Source organism: Lissotriton helveticus, chromosome 9, assembly GCF_964261635.1.
Source record: "Lissotriton helveticus chromosome 9, aLisHel1.1, whole genome shotgun sequence".
Taxonomy (NCBI): Eukaryota; Metazoa; Chordata; class Amphibia; order Caudata; family Salamandridae; genus Lissotriton; species Lissotriton helveticus.
The window spans coordinates 1,099,883,836-1,099,902,567 of NC_136070.1; the positions used below are offsets into that span (position 1 = coordinate 1,099,883,836).

An 18,732-nucleotide genomic window follows, 5' to 3' on the forward strand; every position below is an offset into this window, starting at 1 on the left:
AGTCAAGTCGGCTGGTGACAAGGGCCTGGGTGACCCTCTTCCTGGTATCAGTGGGGATCCACCAGAAGATCTTTCGGAGCATGCGCAGGGTGTTGAAACAAGATGACGAGATGGCGTTGACTTGTTTGGTCATCGTGAGGGAGGAGTCCAGGATGAAGCCCAGGTTGCGTGCTTGGTCCGTTGGCTTGGGGGCGGTGCCCAGGGCTGGGGGCCACCAGGAGTCGTCCCAGGCCGAGGGAGATGGTCCCAGGATGAGGACTTCCGTTTTTTCTGGGTTCAGTTTCGGATGGCTGAGCTTCATCCATTCCGTGACGTCTTTCATTCCTTTCTGGAGGTTGGCTCTGGCGGTGGTGGGGTCGTTAGTGAGGGAGAGGATCAGCTGGGTGTCGTCAGCGTAGGAGATGATGTTTAGGGTGTGTTGGCGTGCGAGGGGGCTCATGTAGACGTTGAAGAGGGTGGGGCTGAGCGAGGAACCTTGCGGGACGCCGCAGATGACTTCGGTGGCCGTGGATCGGAACGGGGGGAGGCGGACTCTCTGGGTTCTTCCGGTGAGGAACGAGATGATCCACTCCAGGGCCGTTCCTTGGATTCTGGTGTTGCTGAGGCGCTGTATTAGGGTGCGGTATTATTTACAACAAGGGGTGGTGATGGACAGAGTCTCTGAATTAAGCAGAGTACTCTCACCCAGTCAAGAGATCAGGGCTAGATCCAACACTGTTTTTTAGCTCATTGCACCATCCCAGTTTCAGAACCTGGCTGTATGCAAATTAGTCTGTCCCTGGCCCAGTGCATCATGGGAACAGGGCAGACCAGACTACAAAAGCCAATTCTTACACTGGGAAGGAAACAAGCTTCCGGGGACCGGTTTCTGGCATTACAGCCGTCTTCGGCCCGGCTTGCTTGAATCCTGATGGTGCAATGAGCAAGGGACTCACATCTGAGTATACCCTTCCACGCTTAGGGTGGACAAAATTATTTACAACAAGGGGTGGTGATGGACAGAGTCTCTGAATTAAGCAGAGTACTCTCACCCAGTCAAGAGATCAGGGCTAGATCCAACACTGTTTTTTAGCTCATTGCACCATCCCAGTTTCAGAACCTGGCTGTATGCAAATTAGTCTGTCCCTGGCCCAGTGCATCATGGGAACAGGGCAGACCAGACTACAAAAGCCAATTCTTACACTGGGAAGGAAACAAGCTTCCGGGGACTGGTTTCTGGCATTACAGCCGTCTTCGGCCCGGCTTGCTTGAATCCTGATGGTGCAATGAGCAAGGGACTCACATCTGAGTATACCCTTCCACGCTTAGGGTGGACAAAATTATTTACAACAAGGGGTGGTGATGGACAGAGTCTCTGAATTAAGCAGAGTACTCTCACCCAGTCAAGAGATCAGGGCTAGATCCAACACTGTTTTTTAGCTCATTGCACCATCCCAGTTTCAGAACCTGGCTGTATGCAAATTAGTCTGTCCCTGGCCCAGTGCATCATGGGAACAGGGCAGACCAGACTACAAAAGCCAATTCTTACACTGGGAAGGAAACAAGCTTCCGGGGACCGGTTTCTGGCATTACAGCCGTCTTCGGCCCGGCTTGCTTGAATCCTGATGGTGCAATGAGCAAGGGACTCACATCTGAGTATACCCTTCCACGCTTAGGGTGGACAAAATTATTTACAACAAGGGGTGGTGATGGACAGAGTCTCTGAATTAAGCAGAGTACTCTCACCCAGTCAAGAGATCAGGGCTAGATCCAACACTGTTTTTTAGCTCATTGCACCATCCCAGTTTCAGAACCTGGCTGTATGCAAATTAGTCTGTCCCTGGCCCAGTGCATCATGGGAACAGGGCAGACCAGACTACAAAAGCCAATTCTTACACTGGGAAGGAAACAAGCTTCCGGGGACCAGTTTCTGGCATTACAGCCGTCTTCGGCCCGGCTTGCTTGAATCCTGATGGTGCAATGAGCAAGGGACTCACATCTGAGTATACCCTTCCACGCTTAGGGTGGACAAAATTATTTACAACAAGGGGTGGTGATGGACAGAGTCTCTGAATTAAGCAGAGTACTCTCACCCAGTCAAGAGATCAGGGCTAGATCCAACACTGTTTTTTAGCTCATTGCACCATCCCAGTTTCAGAACCTGGCTGTATGCAAATTAGTCTGTCCCTGGCCCAGTGCATCATGGGAACAGGGCAGACCAGACTACAAAAGCCAATTCTTACACTGGGAAGGAAACAAGCTTCCGGGGACCGGTTTCTGGCATTACAGCCGTCTTCGGCCCGGCTTGCTTGAATCCTGATGGTGCAATGAGCAAGGGACTCACAGCTGAGTATACCCTTCCACGCTTAGGGTGGACAAAATTATTTACAACAAGGGGTGGTGATGGACAGAGTCTCTGAATTAAGCAGAGTACTCTCACCCAGTCAAGAGATCAGGGCTAGATCCAACACTGTTTTTTAGCTCATTGCACCATCCCAGTTTCAGAACCTGGCTGTATGCAAATTAGTCTGTCCCTGGCCCAGTGCATCATGGGAACAGGGCAGACCAGACTACAAAAGCCAATTCTTACACTGGGAAGGAAACAAGCTTCCGGGGACCGGTTTCTGGCATTATAGCCGTCTTCGGCCCGGCTTGCTTGAATCCTGATGGTGCAATGAGCAAGGGACTCACATCTGAGTATACCCTTCCACGCTTAGGGTGGACAAAATTATTACACCCCTTGTTGTAAATATTTTTGTCCACCCTAAGCGTGGAAGGGTATACTCAGACATGAGTCCCTTGCTGATTGCACCATCAGGATTCAAGCAAGCCGGGCCGAAGACGGCTGTAATGCCAGAAACCGGTCCCCGGAAGCTTGTTTCCTTCACAGTGTAAGAATTGGCTTTTGTAGTTTGGTTTGCCCTGTTCCCATCATGCACTGGGACAGGAACAGACTAATTTGCATACAGCCAGGTTCTGAAACTGGGATGGTGCATTGAGCTAAAAAACGGTGTTGGATCTAGCCCTGATCTCTTGACTGGGTGAGAGTATTCTGCTTAATTCAGAGACTCTGTCCCTCACCACCCCTTGTTGTAAGTATTAGGGTGCGGTGGCATACGGTATCGAAGACTGCTGAGAGTTCCAGGAGGATGAGGGCAGCTGTTTCCCCGTTGTAGAGCAGGGACCTGATGTTGTTGGTGGCTGCGATGAGGGCGGTCTCGGTGCTATGGTTTGCTCAGAAACCGGACTGTGAGGGGTCAAGGGATCCGTTTGTCTCGAGGAAGGCAGAGAGTTGTTTGTTGACGGTCTTCTCGATGACTTTGGCAGGAAAAGGGAGGAGCGAGATGGGGCGGAAGTTCTTGAGGTCCGTGGGGTCCGCGGTGGGTTTCTTCAGGGCGCTGAGCTCGGCATGTTTCCAGCTCTCCGGGAAGGTGGCGGATGCGAAGGAGCTGTTAATGATGTCCCGGAGTTGGGGTGCGATGATGGAGTCGGCTTTGTCGAAGATGTGATGTGGACAGGGGTCAGTAGGGGAGCCGGAGTGGATGGTGTTCATCGTGCGGGTGGTGTCTTAGGTGCTGACCGGGGTCCAGGTGCAGAGGGTAGTGGTGGGGGGCGCTGGTTCGGTGGTTGGGTGCGTGGTTTGTGCGCCGAAGCTGTTGTGTATGTCGGCGATCTTGCGGTGAAAGAACGAGGTGAGTGAGTCGCAGAGGTCTTGCGAGGGTGTGATGTTGTTGTTGCAGGCGCTGGGGTTGGAGAGCTCTTTAACGATGCATAAGAGTTCCTTGCTGTTGTGGGTGTTGTTGTCCAGTCGTTCTTTCAATGTTGTCCTTTTGGTGGTGCGGATCAGCTGGTGGTGTTTTCGGATGGCGTTCTTGAGGGCTGTCATGTTTTCTGTTGTCTGGTCGTGGTGCCAGGCTTTCTTGAGGGTGCGGCAGGTCTTCTTGGAGTTTTTGAGGTCGTTGGTGAATCACAAGGTTTTCTTGCTGCCGGGTCTGCTGGGAGGGTTCTTCAATGGTGTGAGTTCATCAGCGCAGTTGGTGAGCCACTGAGTGAGGTTGCGAGCTGCTTCGTTGGGGTCCCTCGTGTTGGTGGGAGGGTGCAGGCTGAGGGAGGTGGTGAGTTGGTCGGTTGTGATCTTGGTCCAGCTTCTGAGGGGAACCTGTTGCGGGTGGTGGTGGGTCGTGGTTCTCCTGAAGTTGAAGTGGACGCAGCTGTGATCTGTCCAGTGAAGTCCGGTGGAGTGGCTGAAGGAGATGTGCTTGCTGGAGGAGAAGATGGGGTCTAGTGTGTGGCCGGCATAGTGGGTGGGGGTGTCCACCAGTTGTTTGAGTCCGAGGTTGGCGAGGTTGTCCAGCAGGGTGGTGGTGTTGCTGTCATTGTTGTTCTCCAGGTGGAAATTGAGGTCCCCTAGGAGGATGTAGTCTGAGGAGGTTAAGGCGTGCAGGCTGACAAAATCTGCGATGGCTTCGCTGAATTGTGTGCGTGGTCCCGGTGGTCTGTAGATGAGAGTGCCTCTGAGGGTGGTCTTGGGGTCGGTGTGTATCTGAAAGTGAAGGTGCTCGGCGGCGGTGAGGGTGTCGTCGGAGTTGGTCGTGATTCGGATGGTGTTTTTGTGGACGATGGCAATGCCTCCTCCGGTCTGGTTGACGCGGTTGGTCCGGGTGATCTTGTAGCGTTCATCCAGGTTTCCGTGAGGAAGGCGACGTCCGGTGCTGTTGTGTCGAGGAGGTTCCAGAGTTCGACGGCGTGCCTGTGGATGGAGCGGGTGTTGAGCAGGATGCACTTGAGGTGATTGTTGCTGGTGCCTGGCCTGGCGGGTGCGGTGCAGGTCCGGAGGAAGGTGAATTTGCAGGTTTGGCAGGTGAAGCGTCTGTGGGTGCCTTTCGGGTTGGCTTGGTAGCAGGCGGAATTTCGGCCGGCAATGAGTGCGTGGAGGGTGGATGCATCGTAAATCCGTCGTGTGGGCTGGCAACGTCGGGGCCAGGGGTCCTGGCAGAGGACGCGGTCCAGGCGCGGACGGGCGTAGACGGGCTTGCCTTTGGCGCGCACGCTGCGCGTGATCGCTGCGCGTACGCGTGGACTCCGCCATGAATGGTGGGTGGGAGGGAGGAGCAGCTGGGAGGCGGGAGCGGGGAGGGGAATGGGAGAGGGTACAGAAGAAAAAGGGGCGGGCCGCAGGGGATCAGCGGCGAGGAGCGGGGGGAGTGAAGAGCGGGAAAACGGAGGCGAGGGGGCAAGAACACAGGACAATAACGGGCAGTAATACGGGCACAGAGACAAAATACAAAATACACAATACAAAATGCAATACTCAGCAGGAGCAGTGACTGAACACGGGCAGAAAAAAATGGCACAGGAAAAAAGCCTGAAGCTCAGCTGCAGGGCAGCGGCGAACTCGTGGCAGCAGCGGTGAAGCCTGGCACACTCACGGGGAGTCGCGCAGTGTGTGGAGCGACCGGCCCCGAAGCAGGGTCAAGGGTCACTTACACAATGACACATTCAATTTTTTGGTAGGCATGGGGAGATTAATTGATTTGCCCAGAATCACAGGATGTGGAGTCAACCCCGAGACTTGAACCTTGGTTTCCCAGCTCCAAAATCAGCTAAAAGTCCAGCCTTGTGACCACATCCTCTTCACTTGGCACCAGAAGCAGCTCTGCACTGCACCCTCTCCTCTTCCCTTTATCTTGTTGTAGGTATTCATGCTGGTGATATTCATATTTCTGAATACAAGAGTGCAATGTCATGTAGAACCTGGCAGATTAGTGTCCCAGAGTTTGGTGAGTTACTGTAGAATGACCACCCACTCCGCATTACAGCCTCCTCCTTTCTTCTTGAATTACACAAGAAGCTGAAGACCTGGCTTTACCAACCAACCCTAGGCAGGACTAGACACAACTGCTCAGTGCCAGGATACCATAATGGGTGGTAGTGCATTTTATAAATAAACTGGACATAACAGTAATTTACTGGGCCTACGCAACCGCATAATATTATTGTGTTGCAATTGTCACAGTGATTAGCTCTCACATATATACTTATCTTGAAAAAGTCTATTGACACCAATACAACATTTTCTTTGTCAAGTTTTGTATTTCAAAGAGTATTTGCACACTTTCCTGTTGACAAAAAAAAAATTCTGTGGCTGAGCGCATCAGGCAACTTTGATCGTATGCAATTTTTTCTATGTACAAACATGTGGAATGTACATACCACGCATACATTTCCCATATGACAGATAGCTCAATAGACAGAAGCGCAGAAAATGTACATGGAGATACATTTTGATACAAAATAATGGCAAAAATAAAAAAAATCGTGAAATAAATATTGAGACAAAAAATTCACATAAAAACAAATTGTACATTCCACAAGCAATACTCGTAGTTTTCATGTGAACTAAGGGTATTCAGGGTAGGGCGATCTACACATCTTCACACAGCTGCAGTTCATATATGTGATTTATATAAAGCACTCCTACCTACATAACAATATAGCGATTAAAAAAAAAGAGAGATTACAATGGAGACTTGGGCACAACTAAGAAACAAAAAAAAAAGAGAAGGGATGACGCAAATGATGACAGATAGAGCAATGGAGTTCTTGGAAGGTCGGAGTGATTCTGTCAAAATTCCCAAAAACTTTTATGGCAAAGACACAGGACCGAGGCTTGTACAGTAGTGATACAATTCGGTTTTAGGAGAAAGCCCTTCGATTTGCAGAGCAGAGATAACTGGTGTGAGTCCTATGGCCGCCCTGATTCCAAATCTTTTTGCATATGTAGTTTGCCTCAAACAAGCAAATAGTATTTTCTAAAGTACAAAACCTAAGCAGGAATTATCAAAAAATGTTTTTGCAATCATAAATGGTCTTCCACGAAAATGTCATGTGGCTATACCTACCCACGGGGAGGGGTGTGCAGTTGCAGGGCTGAATGCTCTGCGAGCACTCACTAAAATACTCCTTTGTGGGTAGTCACAAAACAGTGTCTGAATTCTGTTCACACTAGAATACGTTAGAGATTTAGGGCCAGATGTAGGTGTCCAAATATTTCGGCCGTTTCCGACCGGTATTTGGACATTGGTATGTAGGGGTAGTAGCAAAAACATACAGATTCGGTAAATTTACCGAATCGGTAATTTTACAGATTCGGTAAAATTACCGATCGGTAAAATTACCGAATCTGTAATTTCTTATGTAGGTAGCACTTTAAACAGTGCTACAGGGCCTTTAGAATTCGTTATTTACCACCCAAAACTATTGGGTGGTAAATTACGAATTTCTGTGTACATGCACAGATGTGCATGTACACCTGGCACACAAGCCAGAAACAGGGGTGCAACAGGGTGTCAAAGTGACACCCTGTCCCCCTTGGAAATTCGGTATTTTTACCGATTCGGTAATTACCGAATCTGTATTTGCTATTGATTCCTATGGGCTTCAAGGCCCATAGGAATCAATGGCAAATACTGATTCGGTAATTACCGAATCTTACCGATTCAGTATTTTTACCGATTTATTTTCCTACATAGCAATACCGATTAGTAAATACCGAATCGGTAAAATTCGGTCTTTACCATTCGGTAATTTGCTATTACCTACATCTAGCCCCAACTCCTCTAAGCGGAATGAGTAAATGCCTTTCAAGGGCGAGAACACAACCTCCTACCAGAATAGTTAGCCAGTGCATTTGAATTGGTGGCGCTTTTTTCACAAGCTCAAATATAAACATTTACATTTTTACTGTAGGAAAACAGAATTTGCACACGTTTTTCAAGGATACACGTAGAAAAACCTGTGATTCTTGCAGGTTTCCAAGTGTACTTCTAGCAACTTTAGGGAATTTCTTAAAATTCCAAATGTGAACGCAGGTAAAGCTGTAGGAGAAAATGGACTGCTTTCTTTCAGAAAGGCCCCGGGGCCCCTAATGATGGTCTGGATAAACAATGAAGTAGCACTTATTTTTAGCTGCTAAGTGAAAATATCAATATTTATTGCTAATGGTAAAGATTAACCATGTACCTGTAGTTGCCAAATATCACTACTGTTGAACATATTACATTTTTGAAGGCGGGATGTGGCCATCAATTCGCGAAACATGGCAAGACTCTCCTTTGAATGATCAATGTCATCATAGTCTGGGAAGACCTTTGGTTAGATCTTTGTACTATCAACTACTGATGGATAGATAGCCCGATCTGAGGGAGGCAGCATTATAACCCTTGTTGCGAAAGTCATCCGCAAGTGGTAAGAGCAATGAAGTGAAAGAGAATCTACGATGGCTCAAAGAGAAAGGGGGGGGAGAGTGATTGACACACATCATAGGAAGTGCCAGAGACACCAGTTGCAGTGTGGTTACCAAGTGTCCTAGTGTTTGGATGAGATGTTGAAAATTCTCCATGCTAGAAAGCCATTTGTTTTGCCAACAGGGTAATTTCCCATATTAAGGGTGATGTTCAATCTATAGAGGGTTCTATATTCCACAATTAAATATATCTTGCCAAATGGGAGTGGGAACCATTCCCAGAGTGCTGGGGAGGGCTCAGTTGTAGAGGTCTACTTGTTTTTCAAGCGCTCAAAAATACGCTCCTTTAGCAATCTGGGGGAAGGAGGGGGGCAGGAGGTGCAGTCCCCTCACTCATATAAGCCATGCATACCATGTGCTAGTTACCTGCAGCTGCACACCCTAGGTCCTACGGAAATATAACAGCCTGAATTGGGAGAGGCATAGATGCTAGAAATGCACCTGACATCTTTCTTTTAATAGGGCACGTAAGAGCAGGATAGAGAGAAAGAGTTGGGTTCCTCTCTCCTTTGGCCAGGCCCTTGAAGTAAATAAGGCGCTTCCCCTGAGCCAGGTGCAGTTTACTTCAATTCCTGGAATTGATAGGGGTGCAGGAGACATTCCTACCCCCAGGCTCAAGAACAGAGGCAGTTGCTCTGTGGTCAGTGCGAGGAGAAGGTACAAGACTGCTTACAACGAGCAAGCAGGACTTATAAGGAGCTGGTTTGTTCACTTGACAGTGCTAAGTACTGGTAGGTGGTAGGCTCAAATTATAGTCTCACAGTTGGCTGTAAGTTCAGGTCTGGCAATAGTGTGGCAGCCAAGTTGGCCTGCCCACGGCCTAAATTAAAATATAAAATAACTAGCAGCCCGTCCCGACGTTGTCCGGGTATGAAATAGAATGTGTGTAATGTGTGTATTTGGCAAGGGAAATTTATTTTAAAATCTCGCGGTAGACAACATTTTTTTATTTTTATTTTTTATTTTTTTGGTGTAAGACATTTATTGATCATATACAATAGGTACACTGCGTCTCGCCAACAACCCGGAGGCAGGCCGCGATACAAGCAAGTGTCAAACAATAGCAGGTCTCCCGTTAGGGAATGACAATAAATCTTGGTGTAACGCAGCTGGCCGTATCTGTAAATTATGATAAAAGGAAAGGAACATACAGTGCAAAAGTGGCAAATCATATAATCTCACATTTTTGTATATGATGTCTCAAGTAGTTTAAATTACACATGTATGTGACATCGCATCGCCATAAGGACGAAAACGACAGTCATGTCGTACCAGAACAGCAGGCTAGTATGTACAAATTCACGACACCTTTTACTCCCAACCCCTCACAACAGTGCGAGGGCAACAAAGAACATGGTGGTGCTTAACAGAGCGTGATCTACATGGCTGAAATGGCACTCTCGGGGCAGGGCGCGCTGGGCGCTGACAGCTAATGTAATATGCAAGTGTGTGGCTGGGTCAGCAGCAGGGGGGACTCCAGAATCCCACAGGAAGTGGGGAAAGGGGGGGGGGAGCAGACCATCTAGCGTGTCGAGTGATCAGTGAACGGGGCAGAGCAATAAGTCTGGTTGGCGCCAGGCAGAGCGGAAGTAGTGCACGGGCAGGGTGCCCCGCAGGTCATTAGAGCGGTCTATGTGGCAGCACTCAATACGCCACGAGTATCGCGCATGCAATCGGGGGATCTCAACCCATGTCATCAGAGACGCCCGCGTCAGGGGAACCTGCGGAGGCAGCAGAGCTCGTGCTTTCCCTAGCCCACTGGAGGAATGGCTCCCAAATGTCATTAGGTCTGGTGGCAGTGGGCATCGACTCCCAGTAGTGTGTGAGTTGTGTTTGACCATAAGTCACGTCTTTAACCCACGCCGCAAATGTCGGTTGAGTCCTGCTGCCCCAGTGTATTGCTACCTGGCGTTTCGCATAAAGGAGCAATATCGCGTGAAGCTTCCGGTCACAAGGCTCAGTGTTTTTCACATAACCTAGCAGGCCCACAAGTGGGGTAGGCTCATCTGACCTGCGCAGCATGTGGTTTATAGCATTGAAGATGGCCGTCCAATAGTCTTGCAGCTTCGGGCATGCCCACGCCACATGTAAGAAGGAGGCATCTGCTCCATCACATTTCCAGCAGGAAGCATCGTCTCTGATGCCCATGCGGTGTAGCAGTATCGGAGTGCGGTAATACCTGTGCAGGAATTTAAAGTGCACCAGTCTCAACCTATAATTCGGAGACAGCGCCGAAAGTTGTGCACAGCAGTAATCCCACAAGTCGTCAGTGAGGGGGACATCTAGGTCGGTAGACCAAGCTTGTTTGGCCGTTGGCACTGTAAGCGGAGCTTGTTCCTGCATACAGTTATATAGCCTAGAGACCAGTTTCACAGAAGATGGACGTGACAACAGATTGTGGAGTGCGTCCAGGCGCGGCGGCTCCTCAGGGAAGTTAGGCCACAGCTTCTTACAGGACTCCCGAAGGGAGTGGTACAGCAGTGCGTCCGAGAAGGAGTCAGGATGGTCATCCTCCCGCGCTGGTAACTCAGCAAATTTCCCGTCAGAGTAGAGATCCGCAAATGTCAGTATGCGTTTCCCTCGGAGCAGAATGGCATCCCCCCTAGTGCAGAGACACGGGAGCATCGGGTTGCCACGTAGTGGGATCGATGGCGCGTAGAGCAGCGGGAGTTTCGCACGGATCCTCAGTTCACGCCAAGACCAGCGGATCATTTCCACCGTGTCAATGTCTTTCGATGGGCGCGTGACCTTGCCGTATAGCGCCACCTGTAGAGGTGAAGGGGCGGCAACGGCCAGTTCCACCGCCACATGCGGCTGGTATGGGGTGGGGTAGACCCAGAAATGTAGGAACTGCGCCTGTGCGCACAGGGAATATAGTTTGAAATCCGGCGCTCCGAGGCCTCCCTGCCCGAGCGGTAGGGTCAGCAGGGCCCAAGAAGACCTGGCCTGGCCACCAGACCACACCAGTTTCAGAAGCAGCGACCTCACACGTGCGTGGAAGTGCGCCGTCATTGGCACGGGAACATTCACGAACAAGTACAGAAATTTGGGGAGTACTACCATTTTCACCAGTGCAATCCGTGCGACCAGGGAAAGGGGAAGTTTGTTCCAGAGCTCTACTTTGCCCTCAAGCCAGTCCACCGCTCTTCCGAAGTTCAGGGACCAGATCTCCTGTATGTCCCGGCTGACCCACACTCCCAGGTACTTCACCGCCTCAGTTTCCCATCGCAGGGGATAATCCGAGGGAGGCTGTGTGGTCGCGTCTGTTAGGGGGAATGCGACAGATTTTGACCAATTTATCGATATGCCAGCGAGGCCCTCGAATCTCACGAACTCTCGGAGCAGTGGGTTCAGATTGTCAGAGGGATTTTCCACGTACAGAGTGACATCGTCCGCGTATAGGGAGATTAGTAGACTCCGGGAGCTAAAGCCGATCCCCCTCGCGGTATGATGTTGACGAACCCTGGCCGCCAGAGGCTCCATGGCGATGGCAAATAGGAGCGGAGATAGGGGGCAACCCTGTCTGGTTCCTCTAGAGATGTTAAAGGGCTCAGACACCAAACCATTCACACTCACTCGCGCTCGAGGCGCATCATACAGTAGTTTAATAAGCGTGATAAAGTTTAGACTAAACCCCATCCTTCCCAAGATTCTGAACAAGTAAGGCCATTCCAAAGAATCAAACGCTTTGGTGGCGTCCAGGAACACCACCGCAGCTCGGATAGATGGGTGTAAGTAGTGTAATACGGAGAAGATGGTCCTGAGGTTGTGGGAAGTCGCGCGGCCCGGGATAAACCCGGACTGGTCAGGGAGAGCAATCATGGGCAGGAGCGGCTGAAGCTTGTCTGCAATTACTTTAGCAAAAATCTTGGCATCAACATTAATAAGGGAGAGGGGACGATAAGAGTCCAGCGCCATGCTGTCCTTATCAGGTTTCAGGAGCGTAATTATGAGGGCCTCACGCATCGAGTCAGGAAGTGAATTAAGCTCAAGTGCCTCAACAAAGAGTGAGTGTAGTTTCGGGGCCAGTTCCTCCACGTACGTCTTGTAGAAGGAAGTCGTAAGCCCATCCGGGCCCGGCGCCTTGTTCGATGGCATGCTTTTGATAACCTGAGCTATATCCTGTGCAGTAACAGGGAGGTCCATGTATTGCCTATGGTTGTCATTGAACCAGACCAGGGCTATAGAGTCCAGGAAACTGTCTAGGGAATCAGGGATGTCCGTCTGTTTGGCTTTGTATAGGGATGAATAAAACTCAGTGAAGGTCTTCAGGACTGCTTCTTGACCCACCACCAGAGTGCCCTCGCTGTCACGAATAGTGTGTATGTGGTGTGTATCCGACCTGGGGGCGATCAACCTTGCTAAGGTCCTGCTCGGCCTGTCCCCTTCCCCATATCTGCGCGCCTCAGCCTGTTTACCCAAAAATTTAACTTCACGCTGCGCCTCTTCATTGAATTCGAGCAGTTTGGCCTTGATGTTACTGGCTATCTCTAATGTCGGTTCTCGGCAGAAGGCCAAGTCTAACTCCCTCAGCTCCTGTTCTAGCCTCGACAGAGAACTTCTAATATCACGTAACACTCCCGCTTGTCTGGCTATGCACTGGCCTCGTATTACCGCCTTAAATGCGTCCCACACAATAGCCTCCGTGGAGGCCGACCCCTCATTGTCCTTGAAGTAGTTATCAATATCAGTGCGTATTTCCTCAGTGAACACCTGGTCCGTGAGGGCGTGCGGGGGCAAGCGCCAAGCAAACGCCTTGACAGTGCATCCAGGGATATTGAGCTCCAGTGCACAGGGGGCGTGATCAGACAGCGACCTAGCTTGTACATCCACCCTCTCCACCCACGTCGCAACTTCAGGTGACACCAACCAGAAATCCAATCGAGACCAAGCCGCATGATGGCATGTGATGCAGGTTCCCAGTCTCTCCCCAGGGTGCCTAACCCTCCACACATCAGACAGCAGGCCCTCTTCCATCACATCAAGTAAAGCCAGTCTCGCATTGACATGTGTGGGCCTGGCCATGCCCTGTCTGTCTAGTACGTCATTTAACACAACATTAAAGTCCCCCCCAATCACAATCGAGTTACAATTTAACAAAGCAATTCGTGCCCAGACTCCGCGAAAAAAGTCCGGGTCATCTACATTCGGACCATATAGAGCAGCCAGAACTATAGGTTTGCCCTGCAGCGAACCATGCAGAATGACGAAGCGGCCTTCAGTATCAAGCACGCATTCATGTTCCTTCCAATCCAGCCCTCTACGCACAAGGACAGCCACCCCTCTAGCGTAATTGGAATAAATAGCGGAATATATCCGTGACCACCTAGTGTGCTTCAGCCTGGGCGACGGAGTTGCATTAAGATGAGTTTCTTGTAGGAAACAAACATCGACATTATGTCTGGATAGCACACCATGCATCAGCTTAGCTTTCCTGTAGTCTCCAAGCCCCCTAATGTTCCAGGTCCACAATTTAACCCCCCCCATCCCAGCAGTCGAATCTAAGTAACCGAATCCCCTCCGCCACCAACCCCAACATCCTCCGAACGTCCACACACCCCGCACCCAACAGCCTCCCTCGCATCAAGCAAGTAGATACGTAAGCAATTGTGCACCAGTTCAAAACAAAGAACCAAACATCCAACCATGAATACCCCCCCCCACCCACGCCAACCCCCCAATTAGGTTGCGTTAAAACCCTCGGTGTGCCTAAGACAGCACTCCAGTAAAGTAGAAACAGAAACAGCGGGAAGTACCCCATGGGGGCGAGGTGCTCCCGGCATACATCCCCGATCACTCGGGGTGGCTGCACATCTCAGAAGGTTAACAGCACTCCAGAGATAGCTAGATACACGAAAAAGCCAATACTGTACCAAAATGGGGAACATCAATGTTTTAGACCCGGGGTCACACCCGGTGCCCATACAATCCTCAGTTACGGAAATAAGTGCAGGTGTCAGTCGGCCAACCACGCCAACGTCCAAGATGCGCAACATCAGGGCCCCCCATCCAGGTCACCATGCAGAGGGGACTTTCAGCTAACCAGGTCCGGTGTGTTCAATCATTATCACTCATCCGATCAGCGCTGTCCTCCAGCCTGGGCGATTTTCGGCGAGCACTGGCTCCGCAAATGTGTCTGGAGAATTTCAAAGCAGATTTCGCGTCCGCAAAGAAGTGTGCCTCCCGCTCGTGCATTATTTTCAATTTTGCCGGATATAGCAGGGAGTACGGTATTCCGGCTTGCATCAACAGTTTCTTGGCCGGTAGAAACTCCTTCCTGGCCGCTTGAACCATAGGGGTAAAGTCAGGATAAAAGGAGAGCTGGTTCCCCTTGTGAGTAATCTTGCCTTTCTCACGAGCCAGCCGAAGGACACGGTCACGATCCTGATAATTCAGCAGCTTCGCCAATATAGGTCGAGGAGGGGCCCCCGTCTGAGGTTTCTTGCCAAGAGTTCTGTGCGCCCTCTCCACCGTGAAAACCTGGGAGAGTTCGGGGTCAAACAGTTCGTGTAGTAGGTCCGTGACAAAGGTCTCCATTTTCCCAGTATTATCCGTCTCCGGAATGCCCATGATACGTATGTTGGATCTGCGGGAACGCGCCTCCAAATCATCCGCCTTGGCTCTCAGGAACTCAAGTTCACGTTCAATGTTAGTTACGTGCTGCTTAGTCTGTTGCTGGAACTCGCAGCATTCCGTTTGCCTGTTCTCGAGCTTATCAAGGCGTGTCTCGTGCATGTCTACCTTGGCTTTTACCGCTTCCAGCTGCGACGCCATTGCGTCCAACTTGGAGTCTATGCTCTTGAGACTAGAGCGGACCACCATGATTAAGGCGCCAAAATCTATGTCCGGGGTAGGACTGGTGGAGGGGGGTGTCGCCCCCTCCTGATCCACCGACATCTGCTTAGCCTTCTGCTTCTGCTCAAAAGTGAGTTTAGGCTGTCGCACATCTCTATTCCCTCCCATCAGGAATCTGTGTCCACTGACTTACTGGTGTGACAGAGTTCTCAATGGGTGTACAGCTCTGATCAAGGACCTCCCAATTATAAGTGGGGAACACTGGCGTGTATTCACGGACTAGCTCCACTCGGTGCAAGCGTCGGGAGGGTGTCGCGGTAACAGGCGGGCCCCGGGACAGGAAAATGGCGGGTCTGCCAGTTACAGGTTACAGCCGGGCGCCACGCGCCTCGTGCATTCGCCCCCAAGTCCTCTCTCATGCACAGGCAGGTTGCACTCACCAGTGCTGCAGCAGGTCTCAGCGTGGTTCGTGGTCCGCAGAAATGCTGAATATCACCAATCTGGAGCAATTCCGAAGCTAAATAGCCAAGTCAACAGGCCATGGCGCCCCGCACCTCAGTCCCAATGCAAAATGGCGGCCGCTCTGTCTGGTCGGCGGCAGTCCGCCTCACGGGTCTCCAGCGGTCTGCGAGCTCCTCCGCCCGGTACCGGCTCCGCAGCCGCAGCGTCGCAGTGCTCAGCGGTCGTCTGCCAACGTTCACGGGGCTTCAACGGCTCTTCAGCTCCGCAGGTGCATAGGCCCACCAATCCCCGGGGTCCGGTGAACAGCCGCCGCCGCCTCAGGCTCCACCGCGGACTGCAGCAGAGCCGGTCGGGTCGTCGGCGCCAGATCTCAGGGCGTCCGACGTCGGCGTGGACCGGGATTTCAGCCGAGTGTGCCTTAGGTCCTGCAGCGTCTGGCCATCCGCAGATCCAGGTCTCTCCGAGGCTTATTAAGGATCTTGCAAGGATTAATGGTGTGCAGCCGGCGGAGCCCTCTTACAGAGCGGCCATCTCGCAGCTCGGTTAGCCACGCCCCCCGTAGACAACATTTTTTGTTTCATTAGAATAGGGACGGAGAAGGCCCAGCTGCAGCCCTGGTTGATGTTAGCAGGCGCGTGTAATTGGTGTAGTGATCCGCCGCCTGAGCCCGGCTACAGCCCTGGTTGATGTTAGCAGGCGTGTGTAATGTCGTTGAATGAGAGAGTTATCAGCCGCGGGTAAATCCGTTTAATGAGAGAGTTGAGTGACAGCGAGTAGGAACGGCTGCAATAATTGTCTCCGCAGGCACGCTCATTTGCGTGTTCCCCTGCTTGAGGCCCAGATGCAGGCCTGTTTGATGCTAGCAGGCGCGTGATCCCCCGCTTGAGGCCCCGCTGCAGCCCTGGTGGATGTTATCAGGCGCGTGTAATTAGAGTTCTGATCCGCCGCCTGAGCCCGACTAGAGCCCTGGTTGATGGTAGCAGGCGCGTGTAATTTCGTTGAATGAGAGAGTTCAGTAACAGCGCGCAGGAGAGGCTGCAGTAACATTACTTACCAGGCCTCCAGGTGAACGCGTTTGTCACGCCCCCAGCACACGGCCACAGCAGACGATCTTCTGATTAATGTACGACGCACATGGCATGAAGGGCGGAACGTAGCACACACCCCCAGCGTTTCTCATGCCCCTAGCGTGCCCCTTGATGCGGCGCAATTGCGTTCACATGGCATGAAGGCTGGACACATGCCCCCAGCGTTTCTCACGCCCCCAGCGTGCCCCTTGATGCTGCGCAGCAACGTAATTGGCGCTGGTATGTACGACTCACATGACATGAAGGGCGGACACACACCCCCAGCGTTTGTCACGCCCCCAGCACACGCCCACAGCCCACGATGTGATGCCGTACCACACGCCCCCAGCATTAGTCACGCCCCCCCAGCTAACGTCCACAGCACAACGCAGACACGCCCACAAGGTACTACTTTGCTAGCACGGTTCTTTTACCTTTTAAATGTATAGAGGAGTTGGCCTAACGGCTAAGGCGCTCGACCTCGGACCTGGGGATCTGGGTTCGAGTCTTGGTAACGACGCCAAATATCCTGTGATTCTGGGCAAATCACTTAATCTCCCCGTTCCTAACAAAAATGAATGTGTGTCCGCATGTAACGTAACTGGTGCTATGTAAAGCGCTTTGATACCTAATTCAGTTTGGGTCAAGTTCGCACTATATAAAGTTCTGCAAAAAAAAATATATATGGTGGCCGTCTGCATAGCCTATGTCCTTCTGCTGCATCTGCCCTTTTCAACGCTGTATTGGGTGTTGTGATTGGTACTGTGGTTACTGAGATTACCCGCCTCAAAGGTTTGGGCTCTCTCTTTATAATATTAGTATGGATTGACAGACTTAGGAGTAAACAATTAACTCAGACCCAAGGGTGCATCAGGCTAAAAGATGCCAGGAGTGTATCTCCCCAGTGTTCAGATTTACTATCAAAGGCTCTAAATGGGATAGATCCTTTATTTTTATTTTCACATTTTATTTTATTTTTTTAACCTTTAATTTACCTGGTATTCATTTTTAAACATCTTGAAGGAGGTTCCAGACAAACGAATCGCTGTTCTTATGCATCTATAAAGAAAGAAAAAGAAGAAAATAATTACTGAATTGAATGCAGGTGTCATTTATATATTTTTCTACAAATAGCAAATAGAAATCACTTTGGCAAGTTACAAATCATTGAGTACTTCTATAATTGTAAGGCTTTTCCTGAACCATGCAGTCAAAGAGAAGAGCTAGCAAAATCAAATGTGAGATTAGTGGTGTGATCCACCAAGAAGGTATTCTGGGTTTTTGAAAATTAGTGTCTGAGATATTGTTTGCGATTCCCACATGGGTCGTAAAGGACCAGCCTCATTAATATTCATGAGCAGGTCGCATTTTGTGACCGATGGAGAAACACATTTTGTGACAGGAATGGTGGCCTGCTGGGGTCAGCAGACAACCATGTCTGTGACTGCTTTTTCAATAAAACACTTTTTAAAATTTTTAAATGCAGCCTGTTTCCCTTAACCGAAAACTGGATTCATTTAAAAATAAAAAATAAAAACATTTCAGTTAAATTTTTTAAGAGCTGGCAGTGGTTTGTGGGTCCACTGCCTGCTCTTAAAAACATTTTTCCTGCAATCACAAAGAAGAAGGGATCCCCCTTCCCATTTGCAACTAGCTTACCACCAATTTGAAATTGGGGGTAAACGTGATTGTTTTGCAACCGCATTTGCGTTTGCAAAGGAATCTTATATTACCCGCGACTTGCAAATCGGAAGGGATGCCCTTGGCATGTCCCTTCCTAACTGCAACTCACAAATCGTACAGACTCTCAAAATAGGTTTGGTACATGCTGCAACTCTTTTTACTGGTCGCAAACGGGCTGATTTCCCATTTGCGACTTCTGAAAACAGTCATACATCTGTCCCCAGGTCTCCCAAGTGTCGTCACATTTAGTGTGAGCAGTCACCGTCTAGCTCAAAGAAGGTTGTGTGAAGTCTGGGTTGAGATACAGTATAATAAAAGAATTACAATTGAAATAATACTCAGCAAACACCAACTTTGGCTTCTATGTACAAAGACCACATAGTACTTAAACATGGGAGTCCAACTTGAAAAGAAAGGTGAGGATTGATAATGCAAATACTG

At 50.3% G+C, this 18,732-nt stretch overlaps 1 protein-coding gene across 3 annotated transcripts in view; it reads right to left on the minus strand.

Moving 5' to 3' along the window:
* Positions 1–17,655, minus strand: part of CFAP20DC (CFAP20 domain containing) — a 1,807,766-nt gene extending 1,790,111 nt beyond the window's left edge. For all 3 annotated transcript variants that reach the window (XM_078661515.1, XM_078661514.1, XM_078661516.1), the window contains exon 1: positions 17,604–17,655. In XM_078661515.1, the coding sequence (XP_078517641.1) occupies positions 17,604–17,624 (21 nt within the window). In that variant the 5' untranslated portion in view covers positions 17,625–17,655. The remainder of the gene's footprint in view (positions 1–17,603) is intronic.
* Positions 17,656–18,732: the final 1,077 nt, after the last annotated feature.